Genomic DNA, 27,975 nt, shown 5'->3' with positions numbered 1-27,975 from the left:
CTCCTAACTGGTGAGTATTTCTCACGGTTGCCCCTCAACTACTGACGTCGCTTGTCGCCGGGGAACAGAGCACCCCACCCGGCTAACGAGCCGATGATGATGCCTTCTTCCTCCCCCTTCGCCTGTCCTCGGCCTGGAGAAAGCTAGTCAAATCTCCCTCTTTAATGCCGCCTGGTAAATTAGCCAGATTGGTATGAGCTCTATTTGCTGCTTTTGCTGTAATCCGACAGCTCACTCTGCATGTAATGCTAACAAGTAGCTTAATCTCCTTATGGCTCTTTGCTAACCGACGCTCTCTTGCATGCTAACCTAGCATGGTTTTTAATATTGATATAGGTACTTCGGAATTTTTGTTCGTCTTTTTATATTTAAAGGCACGCTTGGATATTTTGGCTTTATCGCCTGAATTGTTCGTCATCATTCACTTCACCTTGAATGGTCTGCGAGGTGTTTCGACATTGAATTGAACACGAATATAATTATTAAACTGTTAAATTACTACGCATCACTGACGGGTGATCTTTATCATCATTAGTGCAAGGGCAACTAAATGAAGATGTACCTAATTGGTGAGTCTGTCTTTGTGGTAAAATCAATGCAAATCAAAATTCAACCTAATTGGTATTAAGGTTATGAGGGAGTCCTTGGAAAAATGACACTAAAGTTTGAGAGCACCTTTTGTTAAATGAAGCCCTGCAGAAGGGCATCTTTTATTTTAAAACTACATAGTTTTTCATTCGCATTTTGTTCCAGCGGTATGTGGATTTACTTTGTGTATTGCTCTTTGCAGCCCGTCGTCACCATGACAGAGGAAGAAACCATAAACGTGAAGGAGGTGGAGATCATCAAGGTGATCTTGGACTTCCTCCACTCCAGGAAGTTGCACATCAGCATGCTGGCTCTGGAAAAGGAGAGCGGTGTCATCAACGGCCTCTACTCTGACGACATGCTTTTTCTCAGGTACCCTCGATCGCAACACATTTTTCTCCTCTTGTGCTTTTTTTCAGATCTTAAAAATTGTGGACTTTTGTGATTGTTTTAGGCAACTCGTGCTGGATGGTCAATGGGATGAAGTCCTGCAATTTATTCAGCCTTTGGAGTGTATGGAGAAGTTTGACAAAAAGAGGTATGTTATAACTGGATTGTTTTTTTTTAGCGATCAGTCTTTGTTGGGACAAATGAAAATACACCCTAGATGGCATCAAAACATCGCAGTGACTAATTCTCCATCCCAGGTTCCGTTACATCGTGCTAAAGCAGAAGTTTCTGGAAGCGCTATGTGTGAATAACGCCATGTCTGCTGAGGATGAGCCACAACATGTAAGGAAAAACACAACAGTTGTAATCATAATTTCAGCATTAAAATAAATCCAGTTGGATCATTTGTGTTTTTTTTTTTTTTTTAAGTTGGAGTTCACCATGCAGGAAGCGGTTAAGTGTCTGCACACCCTAGAGGAGTTCTGCCCTTCAAAAGACGACTACAGCAAACTATGTCTACTGCTCACCTTGCCTCGCCTCACAAACCATGCTGAGTTTAAGGTAAGAAATTTCTTGCCATTGTGTCCCCTTGTGGTTGCATTGCTTTTGACTCTCTTCCCGTTGTCTTGTCAGGACTGGAACCCGAGCACGGCCCGGGTGCAGTGTTTTGAGGAGGCTTGCGTCATGGTGGCCGAGTTCATCCCGGCGGATAGAAAGCTGAGTGAGGCTGGATTCAAAGCCAGCGGGGATCGCCTCTTCCAGCTGCTCCTCAAAGGAGTCCTTTATGAGTGCTGTGTGGAGTTCTGCCAGGTTGGGACTGAATGTAGTACAGTAATCCCCTGCTATTTGGGGTATGGGGGGGTCATTGTTGGCGACTGAGCTGTCAAATAATTCGGATCTGTTTGCATCTAGAGCAAGGCAACAGGCGAAGAGATCACCGAGAGCGAGGTCCTGCTGGGCGTGGACATGCTGTGCGGCAACGGCTGTGACGACGTGGACTTGTCCCTGCTGTCCTGGATGCAGAACCTGGCCCACAGTGTCTTCTCCTGCGCCTTTGAACAGAAGCAGCTCAACATCCACGTGGACCGTCTGGTCAAACCGGCCAAGACCGGCTACGCCGACCTGCTCACGCCGCTCATCAGCAAGCTGTCTCCGTATCCGTCCTCGCCCCTGCGGCGCCCCCAGTCGGCCGACACCTACATGTCGCGCTCTTTAAATCCGGCTCTAGACGGGTTGTCCTACGGGCTGTCCAACCAGGACAAGCGAGCGAGTGGCGGCGAGGTCGCACCGGGTAAAGGCGTCTCCCCCATGTCTCACTCTTTTGCTAATTTCCACTACCCCGGAGCAGGCGGTCAGAACCTCAGCAGGAGTCTTGTGATGGAGAGCTCTGACTGCCATAGCATTTTTGAGGAATCACCAGAAACGTAAGTGGAACAATCTACTATAAAAATCTTCTTTCTAAAAACAGAGGAACAAAGCAGCTAGCTTTTGACATGTGTCACATGTAGGTCAAGGACCGACACGCCCGTGGACAGCATGATGGCTTCAAGCGCAGCTCAAAACTCGCGTCCCGCCTCGGCTCCTGGAGAGGATGCACCATCGGTTGGCTCTGCTGAACAGAACGAGGTCAATCCCAAACTTTCTGATCGGATAATGCTATAGCCAACCGATCCTTTGTGTGTAGTGTATAATGCATGGCTGTTCTGCTTCACCCCGCAGCTCTTGGACTCCGCCGAGAAGTACGAGGAATATTACCGTCAGCGCCTACGTGTGCAACAGCACCTGGAGCAGAAGCAGCAGCAGAGGCAGATGTACAAGCAGATGTTATTAGAAGGCGGCGTGCAGCCGGAACCTCCACCCAGTGACTTGCAGCACAGCCTCACGGAGAAGTTTCTCAACAAGTAAAAAGAACAAGAGAACTACTGAAGCTCCGGCTTGTCGGATGTGAACTTCACCATCTGTGCTGCCCGCCATCGTGTCAAGGCCTTTTTAGAAAACGCATTGAAGTAGAGCCCGATGTGTGTCGTCAGGTCCATCCAGAAGCTGGAAGAGCTCAATGTGGGAATGGAGAGTTTAGGGGATGAGGTGAAGTCGTTGGCCCAGCAGTGCAACGGCAACGCGCCCGACTCCGAGTGCAACAACAACCCCCCTTCCGTCAGCCCGGAGCACAACAGGAGCCGCGGGGGCGGGGCGCTCAGCAGCACGCCGCAGCACGTTGCGGGTGGCCATCTGGTCTCGCCCCCAAATGAATCCCCCGTCATCCAACAGAGGTTGGAGCCATGTCGCAAGGTTTGCAGTCAAACAAACAGAGAAGTCATTTTAAAGACTGTTTTTTTTTGCATGTGTGTTTGTCGACAGCGGGCAGAATCACAAAGCAGGTCCACAAGGTGATTCACCGGGATCATTATCCCGCAGTACAGAGGTGCGTTCACACAGAATGTACGCACTCGCTTGTTTTTAATATCGAGGTCCTACTTTTCTTTGAAACAAATCTAATCTTTTTTTTTTTAACAGGGTGGCGAGAAAGAAAAAAGACTGTTCGTGCCCGTGCATACTCTCGAGGACACTCAGGCTGTCCGTGCCGTTTCCTTCCACCCGTCTGGGGCCCTCTACGCTGTTGGCTCCAACTCCAAAACACTCCGCGTCTGCGCTTATCCGGAAACGCTTGACACCAGGTGAGTGTAGCAGTCAGACAAATGTGTAGAAATTGACCACAGTATTATTATTCCTCCCTTTGCTCATGTTTTTCTTTGGTTAGTGGCTCAAGTCCAGTGAAGCAGCCGGTGGTCCGTTTCAAGAGAAACAAACACCACAAAGGTTCAATCTACTGCGTGGCTTGGAGCCACTGTGGGCAGCTCCTGGCGACTGGCTCCAATGACAAATATGTCAAAGTTCTACCGTTCAGTGCGGAGACCTGCAACGCCACAGGTACAGTACGTGTGTCTGGATGGACTTGTGGAAAACCACTACCAAACTTTTTATCTCACTATGTCATCATGTGAGTTCTCCTGATTACACTGACTCCCGGTGGCCATGGCAGGCATTAAAAAAAAGTCACCGTGTTTCCCCACAGGCCCTGACTTGGAGTTCAGCATGCACGACGGAACCATCAGGGACTTGGCCTTCATGGAGGGCCCAGAAAGCGGAGGGGCCATCTTGATCAGCGCCGGAGCAGGAGACTGCAACATCTACACCACCGACTGCCAGCGAGGGCAAGGCCTGCACGCCCTCAGCGGGCACACGGGTTGGTACTCACTGATGCCAGCCAGCACCCAGCCGGGGAGGCCATTCGGCGGGATGTGCATTCAAATGTGCACTTTGTTGTTAGGTCACATCCTGTCTCTTTACACGTGGGGCGGCTGGATGATCGCTTCCGGCTCCCAAGACAAGACGGTGCGTTTCTGGGACCTTAGGGTGCCCACCTGCGTGCGAGTGGTGGGCACGGCCTTCCACGGCTCAGGTATTGACAACAATTGTAGACACGAAGAGGAACTCTCCCGGGGTTTGCTGACATGGGCGCATCTGCATCTCCTCCTCAGGCAGCCCCGTGGCCTCGGTAGCGGTGGACCCAAGCGGCCGTCTCCTAGCGACGGGACAGGAGGACAGCGCTTGCATGCTGTATGACATCCGGGGAGGGCGCATCGTGCAGGTGTACCGCCCCCACGACAGCGACGTGCGCTCGGTCCGCTTCTCTCCCGGCGCGCACTACCTGCTCACCGGCTCCTACGACACCAAAGTCTTGGTCGCCAACCTTCAAGGTCAAGTGGTCGACCAATCCTGGGAGCTTGTCATAGTGAATTTCATGAGGATGTATGCTGTTGAGTGTGGCTCCCTCTGGTGGTATTATTAGTATGCAAAAGAATGGCTTAAACTTTAGTCAAATGCATTGATTCTGTGCAGTTCAGTTGTTGAACATTGAAGTACAATTTTATATTTTTCTGCGTTCAGGTGACCTGACCAAGCAGCTGCCCGTGACACTGGTGGGGGAGCACGGCGACAAGGTGATCCAATGCCGCTGGCACACCGAGGACCTCTCTTTCCTGTCATCATCCGCCGACCGTACTGTCACGTTGTGGACTCACAACCCTTGACACGGTCGCACACACATGGCACAACGTTTAACCTTGGCAGTGTAGGGAATCACAATGATCATAAACTAGCACATATGACACTCCGTCACAATATGAAAATTCGGCATTCCATACTAGGAGCCTGCAGATGTCAGCTCTTGCACATTTTTTGCCTCACTAGCATCGTAGTTCATCACTGGTATACACACACACACTCACACTCACTGTATGCACATGAGTTGCATGCGCTTTCACTGACAAGAACGAAGCTCGTTTTCATGATGGTGCCTTTCTTGAGTTCTCAACACAGCAGACCCGATCAAATTCAATGTTTTTTTGCCAACCCGTTTCCTTTAGCTACTGTTGTAGTTTTTCCTTTAAATAATTGTTTGGGAGAAGTGGAAGTAATCATGTGAAGTTGCAATTTGCGATCGTTCAGTGTGTCGAATAGCAATCTTGTGGCAGCTTTTACGGTCTGGTGTTGCCTACCAACATGCTGATAGTACCATACGTGTAAATTGTTCTTAAATCGAGTCATCAGTATTTTTTTGAAGGAGCCATTATAAACAATGAGCGATTCAATCGCATGGCTTAAAAACAATTGCTGCGATTGTTATCAGCGTCCAAGAGGAATACAAGCCTCTTTTTTTTTTTTTTCTTCATTTGTAGTTCTTTTGTTTAAATGCTGCTGTAAAGATGCCCCATCAATAAGGGGCAGTCACTCCGCTTACTAATTTTATGCACAGTAAATAGGAAGTTAATATTTATTTGAAGCCAGTATTTGGGACATTGATTAAGTTCAGTTCTTGATATTTAATGCACTTTGCTGTTTGATGCAACTGTTTTATCCTTGTGAATTATTTTCAAACATTTTGAATCCTTGCATAACACCAAACTAATACATGCATATTTATGTCTGTTACGATTATGTACAGTTAGTATGTTTTTTAAATGCTAGTGACTGATGTATTAAGCCTCTTATTTTCTGAAAAATAAAAAAGGGATTTAATTTAATGCAAGCTAACAACAGATTTATTGTTTTTAAATGCTAGTGACTAATGTATTAAGCCTGTCTTATTTTCTAAAAAATAAAAATGATTTAATTTAATGCAAGATAACAGATTGATCTCATGTTCAATAAAGTTTCTTTACATCAGTGCTTCTCAATTATTTTCTGTGATGCCCCCCTTAGGGAGAAGAAAACAGGGTGTGGCACTTTTCACTTTCAGTTAAGCTTTGGCCATGACTTTTCCCTAATAAACTGACCTGTTATTAGGTACACTTGAAAATGGCGGTGTACCTAATGGAGTGTCCGTGTGATTCCCTCGTTAAGTGCACCTGCGGGAAAAGTTTTAGCCACTTTCACGTTCTGCAGGAGCTAAAACTTTTCACGTAGGTGCGTTTAACGAGGGTAACTTGGAAAACATATTGGAACGCGGCCCGAGGAGTAGAGCTTGACACCTGTGACCTTTGACCATGATATTTCCCTAATAAAGTGACCTGTTATTAGGTACACTTGAAAATGGCGGTGTACCTAATGGAGTGTCCGTGTGATTCCCTCGTTAAGTGCACCTGCGGGAAAAGTTTTAGCCACTTTCACGTTCTGCAGGAGCTAAAACTTTTCACGCAGGTGCGTTTAACGAGGGTAACTTGGAAAACATATTGGAACGCGGCCCGAGGACTAGAGCTTGACACCTGTGACCTTTGACCATGATATTTCCCTAATAAAGTGGCCTGTTATTAGGTACACTTGAAAATGGCGGTGTACCTAATGGAGTGTCCGTGTGATTCCCTCGTTAAGTGCACCTGCGGGAAAAGTTTTAGCCACTTTCACGTTCTGCAGGAGCTAAAACTTTTCACGCAGGTGCGTTTAACGAGGGTAACTTGGAAAACATATTGGAACGCGGCCCGAGGAGTAGAGCTTGACACCTGTGACCTTTGACCATGATATTTCCCTAATAAAGTGGCCTGTTATTAGGTACACTTGAAAATGGTGGTGTACCTAATGGAGTGTCCGTGTGATTCCCTCGTTAAGTGCACCTGCGGGAAAAGTTTTAGCCACTTTCACGTTCTGCAGGAGCTAAAACTTTTCACGCAGGTGCGTTTAACGAGGGTAACTTGGAAAACATATTGGAACGCGGCCCGAGGAGTAGAGCTTGACACCTGTGACCTTTGACCATGATATTTCCCTAATAAAGTGACCTGTTATTAGGTACACTTGAAAATGGCGGTGTACCTAATGGAGTGTCCGTGTGATTCCCTCGTTAAGTGCACCTGCGGGAAAAGTTTTAGCCACTTTCACGTTCTGCAGGAGCTAAAACTTTTCATGCAGGTGCGTTTAACGAGGGTAACTTGGAAAACATATTGGAACGCGGCCCGAGGACTAGAGCTTGACACCTGTGACCTTTGACCATGATGTTTCCCTAATAAAGTGGCCTGTTATTAGGTACACTTGAAAATGGCGGTGTACCTAATGGAATGTCCGTGTGATTCCCTCGTTAAGTGCACCTGCGGGAAAAGTTTTAGCCACTTTCACGTTCTGCAGGAGCTAAAACTTTTCACGCAGGTGCGTTTAACGAGGGTAACTTGGAAAACATATTGGAACGCGGCCCGAGGACTAGATCTTGACACCTGTGACCTTTGACCATGATATTTCCCTAATAAAGTGGCCTGTTATTAGGTACACTTGAAAATGGCGGTGTACCTAATGGAGTGGCCGTGTGATTCCCTCGTTAAGTGCACCTGCGTGAAAAGTTTTAGCCACTTTCACGTTCTGCAGGAGCTAAAACTTTTCACGCAGGTGCGTTTAACGAGGGTAACTTGGAAAACATATTGGAACGCGGCCCGAGGACTAGAGCTTGACACCTGTGACCTTTGACCATGATATTTCCCTAATAAAGTGGCCTGTTATTAGGTACACTTGAAAATGACGGTGTACCTAATGGAGTGTCCGTGTGATTCCCTCGTTAAGTGCACCTGCGGGAAAAGTTTTAGCCACTTTCACGTTCTGCAGGAGCTAAAACTTTTCACGCAGGTGCGTTTAACGAGGGTAACTTGGAAAACATATTGGAACGCGGCCCGAGGACTAGAGCTTGACACCTGTGACCTTTGACCATGATATTTCCCTAATAAAGTGGCCTGTTATTAGGTACGCTTGAAAATGGCGGTGTACCCAATGGAGTGTCCAAGTGACATCACGGATCAGCCAATCAGAAAGTGGGGGTGAGGGTGGGTGTGGCATTTTTCACTTTCAAATCAATTTTTATTTGCCAAGTTTGAGCATGCCAAAAAAGGAATTTGACTCTGGTACATCATGTTCTCTTTACATTTAGGTAGCTAACCTGAAAACAACTGCAAAACAAAAGTTTTTTCCCTTTCAACCTCAAACTCATTCAGTATAATAACACCATTGGGCGTGGCCCACTATTTGAGAAGCACTGCTTTACATCAAGCAGCTTGTGCTCCATTGAAACGAGTCAATAAAAAAAAGTAGCCATGAGATTTAATTGCTCCAACCAAAATTAAGTACAAAAGATTAGCACTGTACACATAATAATCCCAGATATTACTGAAAAAAAATCATTTGTAAAATTATTTCATCAAACATTCTAGTGACAGGAGAGACACAAAAAAACATTACGGCAGACGTACAACAGTTACAAAACGTACAACAATGAAGAAGAAATGCATGCACGGATTACAAATAATACACAAAGTGAAATCATGACACCGCATTTGTGAAAAACATTTTGTCCCTGATACTGCTTGTGCGAGCAGAGTTGAGAGAATTCTTCCACATAATCTACTACATGTTGCCTGTTAACGCTTATGAACTCGTAAAGTGTTGTAAATGCCACCTTTCGGAAGGGCTTGGGAAATTCTAAGTGCTTCGTTTAGCTGTGGTTGGCCTTTGCCGCGCAGGACGGCAATGTGACGCGCTGCTCGTCCATTCGCTTGGCTTGTGAGCGCATGATGAGGCTGAAGAAGTCCTCGTCCGGTACCGTGGGTCCGCGAGCCGGAGGAGGGGGAGGTGCACAGCGCTGGTCGTCCAAACGGGTCCCCTGGAAACAACAAAAGACCCAGTAACCATCCACGTTGTAGAAACATAGCACAAAAGTAAGATGCATTGAAATCGGAACAATGCCCGGCCCACCTGGCACTTGACGAGCATGTCAAAAAAGTCTTCGTCGGGCTCGGCGTTGTCCACGTTGGCCATTAGGTGGCTGAGCACGGCCTGGTTGCTGTTCTGGTTGAGTCTGAGGCCCGGCAGGCTCCCGCCTGCGGCTGAGGTGTCCTCTAGCCGCCGGCCTTGAGCACCAGACACGTTAGTGGACTCGGAAACGGCTGTCAGGGAGGTGAGGATGAATTTATAAATGGATTTTGATTTTTGATCAAACATCGATCAACATTTTTTTATGGTGAGACTCACATTTCCTGATGATCCTAGGCGGAGACTGGGGGCCGCCGTTGACCGACAACCTGCTGCTGCCTTTCTCCCGAATGGAGCAGCGCTGGTCGTCCATGCGGTTGCTCTGGAAGCGAGTGAGGAGGTCGAAGAAGCCTTCGTCGCCGAGCATGTCAGGACTGGATCGCTAAGCGGCAAACACGGCCGACGATCAGGCACCATCATCAAGGCTGAGCGTGTCCGTGAGTGTTTTCTACCTTGTGGCCGCTTTCCAGGGTGTTACTGGCATCCTGGAGGACCTTACCGGAACCTCCGCTAGCCTTGAACTTCTTCCCGCGTAGACGGCTGACGAAGAACAACTTGGAGGAGCTTTTGGTGAAGGTGGGCTTGCTTTGTTTGCTCAGGATGTCGCTGTTCCACTTCTGACCCTTCACAACAACAACAAACACTCGTCATTGGTGTCAAGCAAACAAGTGATTATCAGTGTGTGTGATGTGCGTACGTTCATCTTGTCAGGCGTGAGCTTCATCAGCTCCAGGTTCTCCATGCTGTGCCTCCTGCTCAACCTCGGCCTAGCCCCTGCAATGCAGACACCTGCTGATGGTGGCTGCTGAGGGAAAACATCTTGGAGAGCGTCCAAATAGCTCACCTTGCAACTTGTAGTCGATGTCCCTGTTTTCAGACAGGGTGGAGTTGTTGGTGCTGTAGCTCAGACCTAACACTGTCTGCAGATCTGTCACGTTCATACGTGCCGTCAGCTCGCCGCTCCTGTCTCCTGTCTGGCGCACGCAGAGATTATGAGCACCAATTAATCTCTGATTTTTGCAAGGGGCTTCACAAGACCAACCTCTTTGCAGATCTCCAGGTGTTTCTCAGCAAAGTGCATGGCCTGGTCATGGTTCCCAAGTGCAGTGTGGGCGTTTCCCAGACTCCAGCATGCTCGACCTTCTCCGATCCTGCACGCACAAGCCACTTTGGTCAACGTGAATGACGAGCCTTACGGCTCCAGCATGTGCGTGCGTACCGGTCATTGAGGTCCTGGGCTATGATGAGGTGTTTGAGGTGGTAATCGATGGCTCTCTCGTAGTCCTGCAGCAGAGTATACGTGTTGCCCAGACTGTAGCACGCCTGAGCTTCCACCGCACGATCCTTCAGCTGCCTCGCTAGCTGCAACGTCCTCCTGGACCACCACGGGCAGAAGACATTTCAAACTAGGGTTAGGGTTTCCATTTTGAATATGAACCGTGCTGTAATTTGTCAACTTACTTATAATGCTCAGCTGCCACTTCAAACTCTCCCAGGAAGATGTAAGCGTTGCCCAAGTTGCAGTAAGCTCGTCTTTCTGCCGAGCGGTCGCCGAATTCCTTCGCTATGAGCAAACGCTAAAGACAGATTGGAAGATTTACTTTTAGGGGACATCACACAAGATAAACTGCCTTTCTGTGCCCCACCCTCACCTGCTCGTGAGACGCCACGGCATTCCGAAAGTTCCCGAGCAGGTAATGAGTGTTACCCAGATTCCCGTAGGTTCGACCCTGGGCGGCCCGATCACCGACTTCTTGGACGAGGCCCAAATTTGCCCTGAAAGTGCAGGCAGAGGGTCATTAACACAACACACAGTAAATCCTGTATACTGCGACGTACTCGTAATATTCCGAAGCCTTCCTCAGGGCCGCCATGACGTCCTCTGGGAAATCTCCAGGCTCTGCTCCGCTCCAGCAAATACTTTTTCCTTTCGCGTGGTAGACGTTCCCAAAGTTGTACAGAGCTCGCGCCTGACCCACCTGAAAGCCAGTCATCAGTAGTCACCAATGTGGTTTTACGTCTTTAATTACTATTCTTATTTTATTCTTATTCTAAATAATCAGAATAACATTTGTGAATGCTTTCAGTACCTTGTCATTTACATCCCTGGCAATATCCAAGTGCCTCTGACAGCACACCATGGCCTCATCAAACCTCCCCAACACCTTCAACGTGTTGCCGAGATTGCCGCTGGCTTTGGCTTCTCCGAGGAAATCCCCGACGGTCCTGCGCATAGAAACGCCTTGAGACTCGGTGCGACGGGCTCACTCAGCGTACCTGCGGCAACGCCACCGACCTGGTCAAGGTCAGGTCGTGCCGGTGGAACTCCAGCGCCTTGGCGTAGTCGTGCAGGTGGAAGTAGGCGTTGCCCAGCTGGCTGTAGATGGCGCTGAGCACCTGGAGGTCCTCCGTGCCGACCTGGATGGCGGCTTCGAAGAAGGACACGCCGGCTCGGTAGTCGCCCACCTTGCAGAGGCGCTCGCCCTCCAGCGCCAGCTCAAGGCACGACACCTCCATCCTACAGTGGTCACGGGATAAAAGATTGACTTTTTGACAAAGCTCGAAAGCACTGCGCGGTCACTCGGACAAGATCACGAGAACCGACTGGCTAAAAAACGTCTTCTTGGGTAGTGAAAGCCTTCAGTGGAGGATGTTTGGCTGCTTCCTTCCATTTATTCAGAACAATAGATTGTGCAATTTACTGAGCAGTGTACAAGCACGCCCTTATTTGTTATGGTAGATCACATCCTTTCGTTAGCGTCGTTGCAGCAGAATGTGCCAAGGTTGCAGGATGAGTGTAAAAAAAACACAATACAACCACTGGCGGAGCTAGAGGGGGTGGGGGCACTGCCCCCCCTCCTCGAGAATATAACCCCAATTTGAACTCCCCTCAGGTTCCCTAACCTTTCCCCACACTTTAAGTCAATCTCAATTGATCACCGTGGATCGTGCGCCACTGTATGGTGGGAATGAAGTTGGAAAGAAGCAAGCCACGCCTATCAAGCCACGCACATGAAGGGAGCGTCAAACAATAGGTGGGTTCATATTTTCCTGGATGACATCAGGCTAGGCCAAGATCAAAGTCTCACTTTCTTTTCTCTGCAGGAAAAGTCCCTCCTTTGCTCCAAAGACATCAAAAGAATTCGATTTTCTTTTCGTTAAGGTTGATTATCTCATTTCCCCCTTCACACAACGTTGCAGTGGTATACGTCACTTGAGTGGGTGTGATGCGTACCAGCCTACCTGCAGCTTTTTCTTGCCTTACAACAACAACAGCATCTAAGAGGCATCTATTGAGGTTTCCACTGCATCCAGCAGAGGTGACCCCTCAAAAAAAGCAACTTTTTTGTCTTTTGGCGCTTCCCCCAGACAACAAAAAATATTTCCAGTGACATCAACGTGCCTGACGTCAGAGATATTAAAGACGAGAGGAACCCCAAAGGCGTGTGACACCGTCGACCGTGTTAAGCCTAAATGCAAGCAGGGCACGGAGAGACCCGAGTCAGCGTTCTGTGGGATCATCTTTATCGTCTTTCCCCTCTCCTCTGACCTGGTCACTTGAGATTACAGCGGCAGAAGCGCAACAGATTACAGTTCGGGCGAGCGCCTAAATAGATGCGGAGGCCGCTCGGGTAACCTAACCCTAACCCGATGGCGTCCATTGGGAAGGGCCATCCCAATATTGTTGACGGGCACACAAAGCAAGCAAGGGATAAATATTTTAGGGCTTGTTAAATATTGACGCTAGAGCTTGGACAGTGCACATTCGGCAGGTAATTAGAGATCCCTCCGGGATGTCTTCTGCCAAAATACTCTTGCCTTCAAACTCGGCGGATATTAACTAGAAAGTGAAAATGTATCCCAGTGGATTTCTCAAAGTACCATTGTAGTCATTAGAAATAAAGTCTGGGGGCTGATTTAGGAAGAAAGGTGGCAAATTAAGGTATTTAACCCTCAATTTGACCCCAATTTTAGAGTCCCCTCACGATGACATCACCTCCATCAATTTCCTGTGGAGGGACGCAGGAAGCTATCCCAGATGAAAGGCAGACTGCACTCTGGACTGGCTTCCAGTCAATCACTTTTATCGACGACCGGATAGATGGACCGATACTGTCTGTCAAGTACATTAATATTCCCCATGGCAGATTTTAAATGCTATTACGAACAGCATGTGTGCTAGCTGCACAAGGCAAGAGGTTCCTACCTGTAGCGGACATGGAAGGACTGATCCTCAGCTCTTGTGCTAATCACTGAGCCGTCTGTATCCATCGCTGTGCATAATATGAGGGAAAATCCTAATTTCGTTCCAGACCAAATGGTTGCGTTGGAAAAATAAAGAAAGCACACGCAAAGAAGAATTGGAAGTTAATGAAAGAAAATCAAAAAGTCCGCAGAAGGGAGGGAGGCTAGTGTGAGTCCACTGGGCTGCTTTGTGTCTTTTGCGTCCCTGCCCCTCAGTCTCCCCCTGGGTGGCCCTCTGTGGAGAGAATACAAGATGCTGTATGTGAAGCCTCTTTCTGACCACGCGGCGCCATGGCAACACCCACCAAACAGCGGCAAACTGAGTGAGGCGAGGCGAAGGAAGGGAAGAGAGAGTGAGTGCAGGGCGGGAATGGAAAAGGATGGTGGTCAGCACACGCAAGCTGTCAATCAAAGGCCAGCAGATGAGCTTGAGAGTTGCTAAGGCCATCCAGCTAAGCGAATGCAAAACAAGCTATGAAATAGTCCAGAACATCCTCCAGAGGAAGGAAAATAAGCACGTATGAACTACCTAAAGATAAGCAAGCAACCAGAGCCAACCGTTCTCCATGAGGTCATACTGCAACCACCCTCCTCTCACGGCAATGTTTTCAAATGAATGTGAAATGAGAAATCAGTGATTTGGCATTAAAGTTAGAGGCATATTTAGAGTGTAAACAATTAACATATACAATTAAAAGGGTCAAGATGTTTCTATGTTTACTAGATATGACTAATGAAGTGTCTGCTGACCCGAGACCCCAATGAAAGGCTGATCGAGATTTACGAGAGAAATGACTGCCCCAGACACCACATAGCGAGAATATCCTGGAGCAACACACGTCAAAGGGATAAAAATACAAATCTTGACATACTGACCTGTAGCTCCTTCTCACGGGGGCAGGAAACCTAGAAAGCCTGCAGGGAGAGTAATAATAATATTATTACTGATAATTTTACATTTAAGTTTTGTGCATATTTGTCATAAAAAAATAACACTTTCTATGAACTTGGATGATCACTGAACAATGCATTTTCACTGTAAATGGATGAGCCAATGATTGCATTGGTTGCAAGAATGAAAGAAATGTATATTATTTCATATTTAATACTACGGTCGACTGGATAAATATCAGACGTATATGGAGGCAATCATTAATGGAAATTTTATTCAACAAATACAATCCCCCTCTTTACAAAGTCAATGGTGAGCGGGTTAGCGTGTTAGCTGCAAACTTACGTGAGTCGATCCAGTTCGAACAGCTCGTGCGTATTCTTCTTTTCTTGTTTACGATAATAATCCCTACAGCCGTGCGAGCAATAGACGCATTGTGGATAAACACTATTTGGCAGCCATAGTTTCATGCATTTTTTAAACTTCGACAAGTACTTCTTAGTTGGCGTTTTTTTCTTTCCTTTTTTGGGGGGCCCCCGTAGTAGTGACGTCAGTGTTTTTGTATAACAGCCAATCGGAGGACGGTATTCAAAGTAAGCCACGCCCAGACCTCCAAGTCATTGGTCCAATCGATTTGAATGGAACGATGGAATGACGTATTGAAAATTCGCTGTCATTGTGCCACACAAATTACAACCTATAAAAAGTAATAATTGAATCACGATGGTGTGGTGAGAAATTTGATTCTATTTTTATTTAACCAATTGATGCTTGCTGAATGAATTGAAAGCGAGAACTTCTTTAAAAAATAAAAACTGAAAAAAAAACTAAATGAAAATCCAGGGGTCATTTCCGCTGCTGTTGCTAGGCAACCAGACGCTTGACAGCGCACGTCGAGATGGACACCACTAACTTGCAATATTAATGATGGCGCAGAAACAAAACCTGCCCAAGAAAACATATGTCAAGACTGGAGTTGGTAGAAGCTTTGGACTTATTTACTTGCAGAGGTGACTTTTTGTTTCTGACATATTTATTTTCGTTTAAGGACCAGTATATTACTTGAGTAAGTAGGCCTACCATCTTTTAAGCATTTTAATGTAAATGACTAGACAATTGCGACACACTGACTTTTTGACACAAGCAGGTAGGCGATCCAGGATATTATGCAAGACTTTTTGTTTAGTATTGTTGCTTTCTTCTTGCTTTAGTCTCATTATACATTAAATTACATTACTAAATTATTTAAAAGAGCACTGTCATGTGAGTGAATAAAATTACTGTACTTAAATGTGATTAAAAAAAAAAAAAAAAAAAGGCTGGCTTACAAGGTCTGCTCGTAGGTCATGGAAGGGAAACAAGAAGATCTGGATGATGTCCAGGAAGAACGCAAAACAACTTTATTATGGGAAAAGTGCATCCAGCAGAGAATCATGGTGGATCTCAGTGAAGATGAAAGTCTCCACTTAAGTGACCTGCAAGCTTCTTGTTTAGCTTTGTCGCAGGCAAAGTCTGCCGTGTCTGAGACCAGCATTCATTTCAGTGGTGAGTCACATATGCTGCAGGTTGACGACTGCAACAAGTAATTGCGTCAAAGACAAAAAGAAAGAAGCATAGAAAAAAAATGTAGACTACAACAAACACAAAGAAAATATTAATTTGTTTCTTCAAATATGACTCTGCTTCAGACTCTATTCTTGTCAGGAGTGACACGGTGAAGAGCAACGTGGATCTCCGAAATCAGGAACATGAGGACTCTGGGCAAAATACTAGCGATGAGGATCAGGAGGAGCTCCCTTACGACGGCGACCATTCTAAACGTCTTGATTTTGTTGGACCTCATGTGGAGGAAGAAGAAGAGGATGTCACTGACAAACAGGATGAAGAGGTCGTCCCACCTTGTGCTGGACCTCCAGTAGACATTAACCAGCTGTTGCTGCGGCATTTCTCCCAGGAGGAATTGCTGCAGAGTGGAAGGTTGATTGAAGCCGAGACCCTTCCAGAGGTTTCCCTGCTGGAGAGTCTAGACGACCTCCTCGGTAGCAAATCGACACGCAACGACACGGTGGTGTCGGCCAGCATTTCCGAGGAACCTTCTGTCAGAAGTTTTTACAGCGACGGCAACAGTCCATCAAAAAGAGAACGTGAGGAAGAGGACAAGACAGCATCCAGTCCAGATGAGAGTGTTGCAGCACCAGCAAAGTGTGAAGAATCCCAAGTTCACATGAGGAAAGTTTCACATTCACGCAGTAGGTCCTTTGGCGAGCTGAAGTACGGCCAGGGTCAAGTCCATTACCCTCTTCCTGACTTCTCCAAAGTTGCCCCTAAGGTTAAAATTCCAAAAGCACCCAGTGGTCCAGTCAGGCTTGTTCCTCAAGTTCCCAGTCCCATGGTCCGAGCCCAGTCCGAGCCGGGAATGTTAGAGGTGATCAGCAGGGTCCTGGAGGACTCAGGCCTTCAACCTTCAGAGATGCCTCAAGTCCTCAAAGACACACAGGACCAGACCGGTCCTGACTTGGTGCATCACTTTCAGGTTTACCTCTTCTTTTACTGCTTCATGGAAACAAATGTTTAGTTTTAGGTTAAACATAATCACAGTTCATTATTTGTAATTTTTTTTATTTGGGCAGATTTTTGTGGTAGTTTTTATCATCTTTAAACAAAAAAATCACTAGTTTGCTGTTTTTTGCAATCTGGTGGCATTTGTCTGCCAAGAAAATAATTTAGAGTTGAGCAGCTTCATTTGGATAAAGGTAGTTCTTTGGCGCCACCTTGTGGTATCTAAAGGAAATTACATCTTAAAATATTCTCTTTAAATCATCTCTTTAGGATGAATATGATAAACTACTGGCCAAATATGGCAGGGCGGAGAATCTCTTTCTGGAGCTTTCTTCAGACATTTGCAATGAAGGAAACCCCAGGGATGGAAGCCATGTTGGATCGGAAGCTCCTCACATTCTACCACTGGGTATGTTGCTGCATACGACAGCGAAAAAGACAGAGGATGTTCCGTTTGTTTCCATGGAGACAAATGGGGTCAAGTGACACGATTCTGGTTTCTTTTGTTCCGGCTGCTTAAGTTACTTGAAAGTGACTCACCATAAACACAAAGGGGATTCAATTATTTTGAGTCATTTTCCCTTCTGTACATATCTAACCTTTTTGTTTTCCTCTCACAACTTTAAATGATCTCGCATGAAATGAATTTTCGTTTCAGAGAACAATGTTGAAAAAGTCAAATCAGGTCACCGGAATGAGATGAAGCCCAACACATCCGATCAAGATGGCGGCAGTGAGGCTGAGAAAATGACTGCTGAGCTGAGAGCTGTCCTTAGTCACTTCATGCAAACAGTCAGTTCAAAAAAAACTTTGATGCATTTTTATCCGTTCACAAAACATCAACAAAACATCTACGCAGGTGGATGAGTTCAAGCAGAGTGTGACCAACATGTCGGTTAGCACAGAAGAACAACAAATGGTAAGCGGCCATTACAACTCAGAAGATCAAATTGAGCTAATTGTAACTTGGATTTGCTGGTAGATCTTAAGGAGCTTGATGGAAGCGCAAGATCAACTGGAAAGAAAATACATGAGCAAGAAAGAGGAGCACCGAGCTCTGGAGATGAAAAATGACTTGGGCCTGTGCAGAAACATCGGAACGTTTGACCCCAACAGGTGCGCCCTCGATGGATTGAGCTCCATTTGTGAGTGGAAAAGTCATGTGACCGTCTGTTTGCGTTGCGAGCAGGTTGGTGGAAGGGGATATATTTCGGGCGGGTATGCACCTGGAGGATATTAAGGAGATGATCGACAAAAACACGTGCGAGCGGAGCATCTCGCCTCTCTTGTGGTCAACTCCTACCACAAACAAGCTGCCAGTGAAGGCCACGCCTCCACCAGCACAGCATCAGGTAACACACTTTGACCTTGAGAAAAAAAATAAAGATACGAGTTGGCTATTGTGTCATTTTTCAGGGATCAAGTGTAAGTTTGACCGCGACGACAAAGTCTGAGGCACAACTGGAGGACGAGAGCAGTAAAAATGATGGATTAGAGGAAAGGAGTGAGCTCATATGCAATGACTCAATGCAAGTCAACAGGTGAGGATGTCGAGGACGGAAAAGCAAAACTGCCAAAATAAAAAACAAGTAAAAATAAAAAATAAATGCAAAATAATAATAAAAAAATAGATAACATTTAAAAAAAAAAAATAATACAAAACAAGCTGGGGTACGAAACAAGCTGGGATACAAAATGTACTGTACACCACTATTCGTTTTCTCCTTCCTGCAGGCAGATTGTGTTTCAGGTTGCCATGTCGGTGTTGGGTTCCATTGCGGTCAGCTGAAGTGTTTGGGATTGTGTGCAGGTTTTCTGTCTCTGTGGAGGGACCTCTGGATTCTGAGGATGAGGAGAACCGTGAAGAAGAGGAAGGACGAGCTAGCGGTGGAATCAATGGGAAATCAGGAAGGTCAGTGGTTTTATTATGGATGCATTAAGTTTGTTTGCATCATACTGTCAAAAACTGCAATAGCGCGCAAGGTGGCGTTCCAAATCAAGAATGCGACGTTGGTGAGGGTGTCAGACTGCCTGTGGAGGTCCACTCAGCATCTAATGCACATGCATGCAGAGAGACAGACAGTGGATTTGGGAGTTCCTACTTGAATCAGTCCGGTGGAATGTTGCATCTTAATCATTCCTCCATAGAAAGGTAAAAGACATGATCACTGACATTTCTTTTTACAACCTAAATTCTAAAATGTCGATACATGGCTCCAATGTGGTTTTAGTCCACAGGCCTTTCCCGGAATGCCCAGTGATGGACTTTGCACGTCAGACAGTGAAGGATCCTCCCATAATTTGTTGACAACTATCCATCCAAAGGACCTAAGCAGTCGACGGCAGAAATCTGCATTCCAAGCACAGCCTGAAGGTTCAGCAGCTGCAGTAGAACGATGGGTGCAAGATACCATTAAAACGTCTTCTCTCAAGCTGCAGGGTGAGTCAATCCTTCATTTCTCATCATCGCAGTGACCATTCAAGTAAATCTTCTTCATCCATGACCTAAACAGATCCTGATGAAAACCATCTCCACGCCTCTGAACCAAACCTGATGGGTGCAGGGCAAAGAGAAAGGAATCTGTGCACTTGTCATAGGTCAATACCTACTAATCTCTCTTCATTTTCTACTTGGTGACCACATCTGTGATGGGTTTGTGTGTGTCCAGTGAAGCTATCCTGGCCTTGCAGGTAGAGGTGTCAAAACTGAAGAAAGACCTGGAAGAAGGTCTGGTCCAGTTGCCTCACCTAGCAAGAAAGATGGATTACCTGGCCTCCAAATACAGGCACGATCGCCAGGAGCATAGGTCTGAAACCAAAGGCAGGACCAACTACAAAATAGCCAGGTAGGAGGAACTGATACATGAAGCGTAGAAAAAAAAAAAAAAAAAAGCAAACTAACATCATCATTTCAAACTCTAGCTTGTGGAAGTCATCAAGCAGCAGACAGAGTTTGAGCAATTTCAACTCGAGACAGTTAAAACTTGAAGACTGGATTTCAACAGAGATGGAGCCAAGAAAGAGAAAAGGTTGGCCACTTCGATGTCTTACTAGTCATCTCTTGATATATTCTAAAACTGAGGCACGTTGCTAATAGCAACATATTAAATACAATAATGTAATAAATTAACATAATAAAAACATATTTCACAATGCACAATTAAAAAAAAACACACATTTACCACATTTCTTATTTCTTCCAGCAGAGGGCGTCATCATCAGAGAGAGACGCTTTCTTCTCACACCTGAGCAAAGGCCACTGCTCCAGGTCAGCTATGGCTCCTCCTGCAGTCTACCTGCCAGGTAAGCACACAAACACATTTCCCAGCCGGCAATTTCACATGAAAATTGTTGTCATATTCAGCTACAAATTGAAAGAACCGCACGCAACCAATCAGCGGAAGCGTTCCACCCAGTCCGACTCAGCGCTGCTGCCGAGCGACGTGTACTTTCAGCACACTCCATCCCCTGCCTTCCAAAAGCCTGGCTGCAGGATAGGAAGCAAGGTGGTGTTTCCCTAAACACGAATCATATTTTTCCATTACAAACACCCGATGTTGATTTCCTCCTTGGGTTTTCAAGGAGGAGGAAATGAACAGGACTCTGGACCAAGCCATCGAGGCCGCTCGCAGCATGAAGAGGACAACGGACCGCATGGCCAAGAGACTGACGGCAGACCTGGCCAAAGCTCAGCTCCTCCCGCAGCAACATTCCGCCACGAGGGTTCAAGAAACATTTGCACAGAAACAGCATAAGATCACAAGAGACAGTTTTTAATGCATCATATGGACAAATATTTTTGACTCCAGGGGACTTTCAGGATTTTTAAGACTTTTATGAAATGTAATAATTTACCTCCACTAGAAATAATATGGTCATCTATAAAATACTGGTGGACCAATCAGGACAAGCATTATTCTGTGTTAGCACTAGCATAAATGCTAATTACTGTGTAGATGGGCTTGACCAAAACATTGATGCATACACGCAAAACAGTTTGAGTTGCACGTTTTTAGTTGAGCACAACATTGATTCAAAGTTAAATATAACTGAAATGTACTTGAATTGTATTTTTTTTTTCTCAATTAATTTCCTGATATTTCAACTGTTTCAGCTTTCAACTGGTTTGTCATTTGACGCTCACAATCAGCCACAAGGCTAACGTCATAAACGATAAATCAAATTAAAAAATAGGTCCGAATAAAATTACAGGAAAATCCCTCTGGGTCAAATAAGTATCAGCCGCCACCGCCTATTTAACGCATCCAATGGCCGTCCGTCTCGCAGGCCTTTGAGCACCAAACGTATCCTCTTACTGAGTTTGTGTTGGGTCAATGTTGGTTGCGGGCTATCGTGTTCTACTGTTGTTCCGAATGGGGATTCATCCAAACGACATGGCTGAATGGTTCTTGTCGATTGTTCAGAGTAAGGGATGCAGTTTTTAGTGTTTACTAACCTGAGGGAAAACTGGCTGGAATAACTTCTACCATGCCAAGAAATATACAATCCACCTGTTCCTTTATGCAAGTGTAACAACACCTGTGCTGTATAATGAGACTGAAGACAAACTCTACCAAATATTGTAATTCTATAGAGAGAAAAAAATTCACCTTTTGGATATCAGATCAGATAGGTATTAATTTTAATGTTTTATTATTTATATTTATTTATTTTATTTATGTATCTATTTATTTATTTAGCATATGCTTATTATTATCCGAGTTAACCAAATACAAGATTTATTTTAAAGGCTTATTAACTTATATACGTAAATTCTTCCAATGTTTGAAAGATGAGCTTCTTCCTCTCACTCAGATAGGCCACCCAAACGACCCCCGAGGGGCGGAGTTTCAGCCCTCGGGCCCTTTGGTATTTGCAGAAACAATATCGGCTCATCTGAGGGAGCAAAAGCAACCAGAGAGCTCTGCACTTTCAAGTTATTTACCCCCCAAAAAAATTAATCTTGCCTCCAGGCTGTGAAGAAAGTGTGCAGCCATGGCAACATGGCTGATGGTGCTGAAACTCTTTTTGACCATCTCACAGGTAAGTCATGATTGCTTTGTTTCATTATTGGGGATTATTTCTCTCCGCATTTAAAATGATATTCTCTCCTCCTTACCTACTTACAGGGTTGAGACTTTTTATTTAACCATTTTATTTGCAGATCAACAATCTATTGCACAGCGGTATGATTGTGAACACACAGGCCCTTTTGATTTTCACAGCTTTCATCAAGTGTGTGTGGCATGCACACCCTTCCTTCAATGGACAAATTCATTCGGACCTGAAAGAAATACCTTGACTGAAATCCGTGTTGAGTGAAAGCAATGCGCAGCCTGCTGCTTCCCTTGTTCCCTCGGAATATAATAGTCATCACCCCCCTGACCTTCCATTGATGTCCCTGAAAAACATAAATCGTGTCATTTATAAACAGTTGCATTTATTGACCACTTTTTGTCATTTTCAGATTCGCACAGCTGAAAATGGTATGTATTTTTTCACTCAATTTTCTTCAATAAATGATTTTTTTTCCCCCTTGTATAAACAGACGTCATTATCTCTGATTCCTCCAGAAGTCACTTTCTCTATCTTTACGGTCACATCCAAAAGTATGACCATGCAGTGGACAAGCTATACCGGCGCCACCTCCTACAAGATAACAGCGACGCCCAAAAACTCTCAAAACGACTCGTTTTTTGCTCAGTTCAGCGGCGACTCGAATATGGGCTCGGTCAGCTCTCTGTCGCCAAATACTGTGTACGCTGTGCAAGTCCAGGCCATGGATGATGCTCTCAATGTGCTGGGCAGTGCAAAAACTGAGGAGACAACAGGTCAAGTGTTACTTTTTATAAAACCATCTTGGGCTGACATCCTTTGCGACTGCATTAACGTATTTACATCCATCATTAGCCCCTGACGTGCCCGGCGTTGTGCGGGCCTACTCCAAGCATAGCGACAGCATCACTGTGGAGTTTGCAGAAGTTGCCGGGGCAACCGGCTACAACCTGAGGGCAGTGTTTCAGAGCGGTGATTTCAACTCCGAAAGTGTAGTGAGCAGCTCCCCAGCCACCGTGGTTGGGCTTCAGCCCTATACCAACTACAGGCTGAGCGTCATGTCAATCAACTCGGGAGGGCGGAGCCAACCTTCACGCCCCATCCAGGTCAAGACAGGTGGGAATTGGACAATGTGTATATAATGACTATTTATCCTGGAACCGATCGTGTATTACTGTACCAAATATATGAGTGATGACCATTTCCAACCATTTTCACTTGGCCGGTCTTTCGAAACAATTCAAGCTAATCTGTGTACAAAGACTGCCACAGTGTTGTTCCCATAGAACAATGACTTGTCTCACTCCGCTGGCCATAACAGTGTGTCGTTTCACTTCTCATTGTCATCGTCACGGAGATCTTCAGCCTATGGAGAATGGTGGAAACTGTATCCATCCAATGAGATGCGGGGGTTTTATATAATGTAAAGAGAAACCATGAGAACAAGGTGTTGTTCACTCCCCAGGGAGAACGCAGTGACATCTAATCACAGGGACGCTCCCTGTTTTACATCTCTTGCAAAACAACTTTCAGTATTTGGCGCATCTTTGTATATTTTGTCTTCAGTGGTTATGGCACCTGAGTTGAGCACCTCTTCCCCTGATGATGATACCATCCTGGTCACGTGGTCCCCAGTTGACTACGCCATCCTCTACACGCTTTGCATCATCCGGCAAGGCTCCAGCACACGCCTCAAGGTCAACACCACTGACCACAATATGACCTTTGGTGACCTTGAGGCTGGCACAACTTACTGCATCAAGGGCGAAGCGTGGGACTCTGAGGGTCGTGCCGGTGACGACCTCACTGTGTGCCAGATCACACGTGAGCAGAAGAAATTTTTACTTTGACGTGTATTCCGCAGTCGGTCTACATATTGGGTTTAGGTCATCGTATTTCATTTATAAATATGACAACAGCGTCAAGAATGGAAGGCAATCTCTAAGTGCCCACTTCACAGTGGAAGGCCGTATGATCTGGGAGAGGGAGGTTAGTGCCACCGTGGGAGTGATCAGTCTACTACGATTATGGCCAATCAAGGCAGTGCTTCTCATGCCTATGAATGTGATGCACTGACAGTCTTGGAAATCACGATTACCAGCATTGGCACCGGATGCGCTGATTACAAAAATAGAGCCCAAAGTCAGGAGAAAAAAACAATTACCCAGACAATGGGAGATTCGTATGGCACCACTACTGTACATTAATGTTCCTCTGGATTTTATTCAAAGGTCCACCACGTCCAGATTTGGTCCACATCCAGGTGACACTGGGTGGGTCCCTCGGCATCGTCGTGCACTGGATGTTAGTGCGAGGAGCTGAGGACTACCTGGCTTGGAGCACGACTGGGCAAAACTGTACAAACACAGGCAGTAACCACTGTTCCATCAGTCCAGTGGGATGTGGTCAGAATCACTCCATCTCTGTCACCGCTTTCAACTCGGCTGGACCCAGTTCCCCGTCACCTCCAGCTGACTACATTACATGTGGGTCTAACTCAGCCACACATAAACCAGACGCAATAGCCTGTTCCCACTTCCATTCCTTTTGTGTTAGACCCATGTCCCCCAGACAATATCTGGGTGGAGGAAACCCAAGCTGACAACTGCTCAGTCATGTGGGATGAGATACCAGTCGTGGAGTACTATATGGTTTTCATAAAGAGGGACGACGGTACCGAGAAGTCGTGCAACACCACTGGAACCAGCTGCCACTTCCTGTGTGTGTGTGGTTATACCTACCTTACCAGCGTCTTCCCCTACAACCAGGCTGGCTCCAGTCCCTTCGCACATGTGCAGAACTACACCACCAGTAGGAAGCAAGTTGACCACGATACATAGTTGACCAGTTGATCAACAATATTTTCCTTCCCTTCTCTATCCCCTCCCGCCAGTTCCATGCTGCCCGGAGGGTGTTTCTTTAAAGTCTGTTTCGACAGAGACCCTGAAGATCACGTGGTTACCAGTCAAAGGGTCAGAGCTTTACCAGACGACAGCAAAGCAGGTTGACGAGGTCATCCACTGTAATGACACGGCGCCGGTGTGCGCGCTGTCCGATTTGAGGTGCAATGGGGTTTATTCCGTGGTGGTCACGGCATGTAGCGAGCTACGAGGGTGCAACAGCACTTGCCCGCCACACACGCACGAGACAGGTAATGATGAGAGTGCCGGCACAGTTGTCGTATTGGGTCAGAGGTCAGAATAGGAATCCTCGCTTGTCTGTCTTGTCTCTCTGCAGCTCCGTGTTCACCAGAGATTCGGACTATAATGCAATTCAACCAGTCCTCATACAAAGTCCAATTCACCACCCCAAATACCGAAAATACAAATTACACCATCATTGCCGCCGGGCGCTACGATAAACACACATGCCATGGAAGAAACACTTCCTGTGAGCTAACCCAGTTGCCCTGCGGTTCGAAGTACGAGGTCACAGCCGTGGCTACCACAACGGCGGGACGGAGTCTTCCCGGATACAGTGAAATTTTAGAAACAGGTATTTCTCGATGAGCGGTCACAATGACTTTCATTTGAATCACCACATTTGTATCTCTTCAAGGTCCTTGCTGCCCTACGTCTATGAATGTCACCCAGGTCACGCAGGCCATGACCAACGTGACCTGGTCAACCGGACGAGGAGCTCGCTCCTACACTGCGACGCTGACTTCGTCACACGGACACGCCAAGTGTCACACCACCGATATCCATTGCTTGATGGGATGTATCAGCTGCGGGACCAACTACAGCGTGAACCTGGAAGCTATCAGCAGCTCTGGACACACGTCCGAGTGCAAATATCACGGTTTCTCATCAAGTAAATATAGCAAACGGTCTATTCGCCAATGAGATTATTTTGATGCTTCATTTTCTTCCAGGTGCTTGTTGCCCGACCAATGTCAAACTGTATCGTTGGGCAAACAACTCCCTAAGGGTGTACTGGCACTCAACATGGACGCCCCAGCAGCACACGGTGGAGCTATACGGGACAGCTGCCAATTACACGTGCTTGGCGGATGACAACAGCAAATTCTGCGACATCCAGGAGGAAAGCTGCGGGGATGTCTACACGGTGGTGGCGGCGCCGGTTGGACCCGGTGGAGTCAAAGTCAACTTCTGTCAGCAGAGGACATATTCAGGTCAGTTGGCGCATATGTGGACATGCAGAAAAAAGAATAACTGGGTTGTGTTGGTAAGCATTTATTTCAATTTATTCTTTTTAATTAATTGTAATTAATTTATACAATTTTAATTTATTATTTTAATTTATTATTTTTAATTAATTGTAATTAATTTATACAATTTTAATTTATTCATTTATTTATTTTTGTGTTATTCTTAGTTCCCTGCCCAGGATTTAACGGTGGCATTGGTAAGTAACTACTAACTTACTCCATATTTTAATTTAAGGGCTTTCCTATAACATAGCATCTCTCTTCAGTGATCTCTCGCGGAAGAAGAAGCATAAAATAAGTCTTGGTAAGTTTCATGTGAATCATCTTGGATGACTTATGTAAGCTTTAGACAAAGCTGAGATTGTTGCATGCGTGAAAGCAATTGATATAAAGCATGACGAGGTCATTGTTTTGCTCGGCAACATGATGCGCTATCTTGTAACTGCATCACAGGCTTTCAGAAAACAAAATCAATGTGCCCATACAAGTTTGGTAACAAAGCTAGAGAGAATAACAATATTAGCAAGCAACTTCTTCCTCCATTACCCGTGGGACTCCCAACAGAAACCTGGCAGAGATGGTAAACGTGACTCAGGTAAAAGAAGATGCAAAAGGGCTGAAGGAACGTGACATCATTTGCTTGGGCTGGAAGATGATAAGGTGCTTGATGTATATACACGGACGGCCACATACAATTTGGTGGTTAGCGAGCATTGACAAACGGCGAGGCGATATTAACAACTTTCATGTTTGCAACATGCAGGGAGTCACCTGACTGCAAGGAGAAGAACTCCATGACGTCCACTATACATGGATGAAACATCATACTCTTGTTTAGGAATGTTCTAGTTTGCATAAAGATATGTATTGAATGTCGTTTGTTGCAAAATGATTAAAAAAGCTGATATATTTATGACGTTTTTATTGATTGTTTCGACTAGAAAAGGACTAAGTTGACTGCAGGTTGGCAAATATTAGATGTATGACGGACCGGTGTAATGCAATGTTTTTGGTCATTCTAAGTTCCCTTATTAACAGATCAAATAATTGACCAACAAGAACTAAGGTTTTGTGGTTTGCAGTTATGTAAGCAACCCAACAAAAAACGCAACCTCGACAGCCGACATGACGCAAATCGGTGTGTAAATTTATGTAACTTCAGGATGGGAGTGGAAATGGAAACCCATCCATCCATTTTCTATAGATCTTGTCCTCAATAAGTTTGAAACTTAGTTGGAGACTTTGAGCGAGAGGCAGGGGGACCTTGCTGAAAAACATGTCCTTAGGTAATAAATCTCAACCCCATTCTCCAACATGGTGGGTGTAAACAAGGTCAGCTGATGAAGTGGGTCGGTGGGGGCCTGTGGATGATACTGTACAGGTGATCGGGTTTCTGGACATAGTTTTCATTCCACTTCCTTCGCTCACAGTTGACAATAAAGCATCATTTTGCCATCCCCCACAACTTATTAAACCACCGATAATCACTAAAAGCTACAAATTAATTGATTATTAACTGTCTAAAAGATGTCGTTGCTATTTCTTACAGGGTCGATAATCAATATTTCCAAGCAAAATCTGAACAGTAGCGTGGAGAAAAATTCCTTCATATATTATTCCTTTTTCCTCAGCGTTAGTGTGTTATACTTCAAGTTGATTTGTTTTTAAATATGGTATACCTTCATTTAAAAGAAGAGGTGTGAATTCAAGATTGGGTGGAGAAGTAAAAAGTGGCCCCACCTAACCATCCCGTTTGCTTCCTTCTCATGATGACAGAGAGCCCACAGGCATCCTC

General features: G+C 45.7%; 4 protein-coding genes across 12 annotated transcripts; 3 read left to right on the top strand and 1 right to left on the bottom strand.

The window, feature by feature from the left end:
* Positions 1 to 53: 53 nt before the first annotated feature.
* On the top strand, positions 54 to 6,204 carry wdr47a (WD repeat domain 47a). Its single transcript, XM_037276593.1, has 17 exons — positions 54 to 191; positions 791 to 960; positions 1,043 to 1,126; positions 1,236 to 1,320; positions 1,408 to 1,539; positions 1,612 to 1,788; positions 1,891 to 2,402; positions 2,487 to 2,604; positions 2,698 to 2,879; positions 3,009 to 3,248; positions 3,337 to 3,400; positions 3,493 to 3,653; positions 3,737 to 3,906; positions 4,052 to 4,222; positions 4,307 to 4,438; positions 4,518 to 4,736; positions 4,927 to 6,204. Exons 1-17 carry the CDS (start codon positions 165 to 167, stop codon positions 5,067 to 5,069), a joined length of 2,787 nt encoding a protein of 928 aa, XP_037132488.1. The 5' UTR covers positions 54 to 164; the 3' UTR covers positions 5,070 to 6,204.
* A 2,216-nt stretch (positions 6,205 to 8,420) lies between these two features.
* On the bottom strand, positions 8,421 to 20,246 carry gpsm2 (G protein signaling modulator 2). Of its 4 annotated transcripts, none has more exons than XM_037275747.1 (16): positions 20,137 to 20,234; positions 14,380 to 14,418; positions 13,466 to 13,738; positions 11,555 to 11,776; positions 11,349 to 11,484; positions 11,098 to 11,237; positions 10,911 to 11,034; positions 10,720 to 10,835; positions 10,478 to 10,633; positions 10,301 to 10,409; positions 10,103 to 10,232; positions 9,956 to 10,032; positions 9,711 to 9,881; positions 9,478 to 9,640; positions 9,202 to 9,392; positions 8,421 to 9,109 (listed from the first exon to the last, which is right to left on the bottom strand). In XM_037275747.1, exons 3-16 carry the CDS (start codon positions 13,528 to 13,530, stop codon positions 8,942 to 8,944), a joined length of 1,968 nt encoding a protein of 655 aa, XP_037131642.1. In that variant the 5' UTR covers positions 13,531 to 13,738; positions 14,380 to 14,418; positions 20,137 to 20,234; the 3' UTR covers positions 8,421 to 8,941. The 4 variants fall into 4 exon arrangements, with proteins under 4 accessions (XP_037131642.1, XP_037131641.1, XP_037131643.1 ...); XM_037275746.1 differs by lacking the exon at positions 20,137 to 20,234 and adding an exon at positions 14,741 to 14,943; XM_037275748.1 differs by lacking the exon at positions 13,466 to 13,738 and having other exon boundaries at positions 20,137 to 20,246.
* LOC119136905 lies at positions 15,045 to 21,013 on the top strand. Of its 6 annotated transcripts, none has more exons than XM_037275739.1 (18): positions 15,045 to 15,405; positions 15,739 to 15,940; positions 16,084 to 16,928; positions 17,225 to 17,363; positions 17,613 to 17,746; positions 17,814 to 17,873; positions 17,937 to 18,070; positions 18,144 to 18,306; positions 18,371 to 18,495; positions 18,765 to 18,866; positions 18,930 to 19,106; positions 19,186 to 19,394; positions 19,468 to 19,552; positions 19,624 to 19,800; positions 19,877 to 19,983; positions 20,158 to 20,257; positions 20,319 to 20,460; positions 20,537 to 21,013. In XM_037275739.1, exons 2-18 carry the CDS (start codon positions 15,742 to 15,744, stop codon positions 20,729 to 20,731), a joined length of 3,093 nt encoding a protein of 1,030 aa, XP_037131634.1. In that variant the 5' UTR covers positions 15,045 to 15,405; positions 15,739 to 15,741; the 3' UTR covers positions 20,732 to 21,013. The 6 variants fall into 6 exon arrangements, with proteins under 6 accessions (XP_037131634.1, XP_037131633.1, XP_037131637.1 ...); XM_037275738.1 differs by having other exon boundaries at positions 15,045 to 15,461; XM_037275742.1 differs by having other exon boundaries at positions 15,045 to 15,542; positions 19,026 to 19,106.
* Positions 21,014 to 21,949: 936 nt separating this feature from the next.
* Positions 21,950 to 26,485, top strand: fndc7a (fibronectin type III domain containing 7a). The gene is made up of 12 exons (XM_037276809.1): positions 21,950 to 21,997; positions 22,503 to 22,785; positions 22,865 to 23,125; positions 23,576 to 23,833; positions 24,241 to 24,495; positions 24,566 to 24,820; positions 24,903 to 25,160; positions 25,247 to 25,504; positions 25,568 to 25,822; positions 25,884 to 26,144; positions 26,348 to 26,377; positions 26,447 to 26,485. Exons 1-12 carry the CDS (start codon positions 21,950 to 21,952, stop codon positions 26,476 to 26,478), a joined length of 2,454 nt encoding a protein of 817 aa, XP_037132704.1. The 3' UTR covers positions 26,479 to 26,485.
* The last annotated feature ends 1,490 nt before the right edge of the window (positions 26,486 to 27,975 follow it).

Source organism: Syngnathus acus, chromosome 17 (genome assembly GCF_901709675.1).
Source record: "Syngnathus acus chromosome 17, fSynAcu1.2, whole genome shotgun sequence".
In the NCBI taxonomy this organism is placed as follows: Eukaryota; Metazoa; Chordata; class Actinopteri; order Syngnathiformes; family Syngnathidae; genus Syngnathus; species Syngnathus acus.
This window is presented reverse-complemented; position numbering and strand designations above follow the sequence as displayed.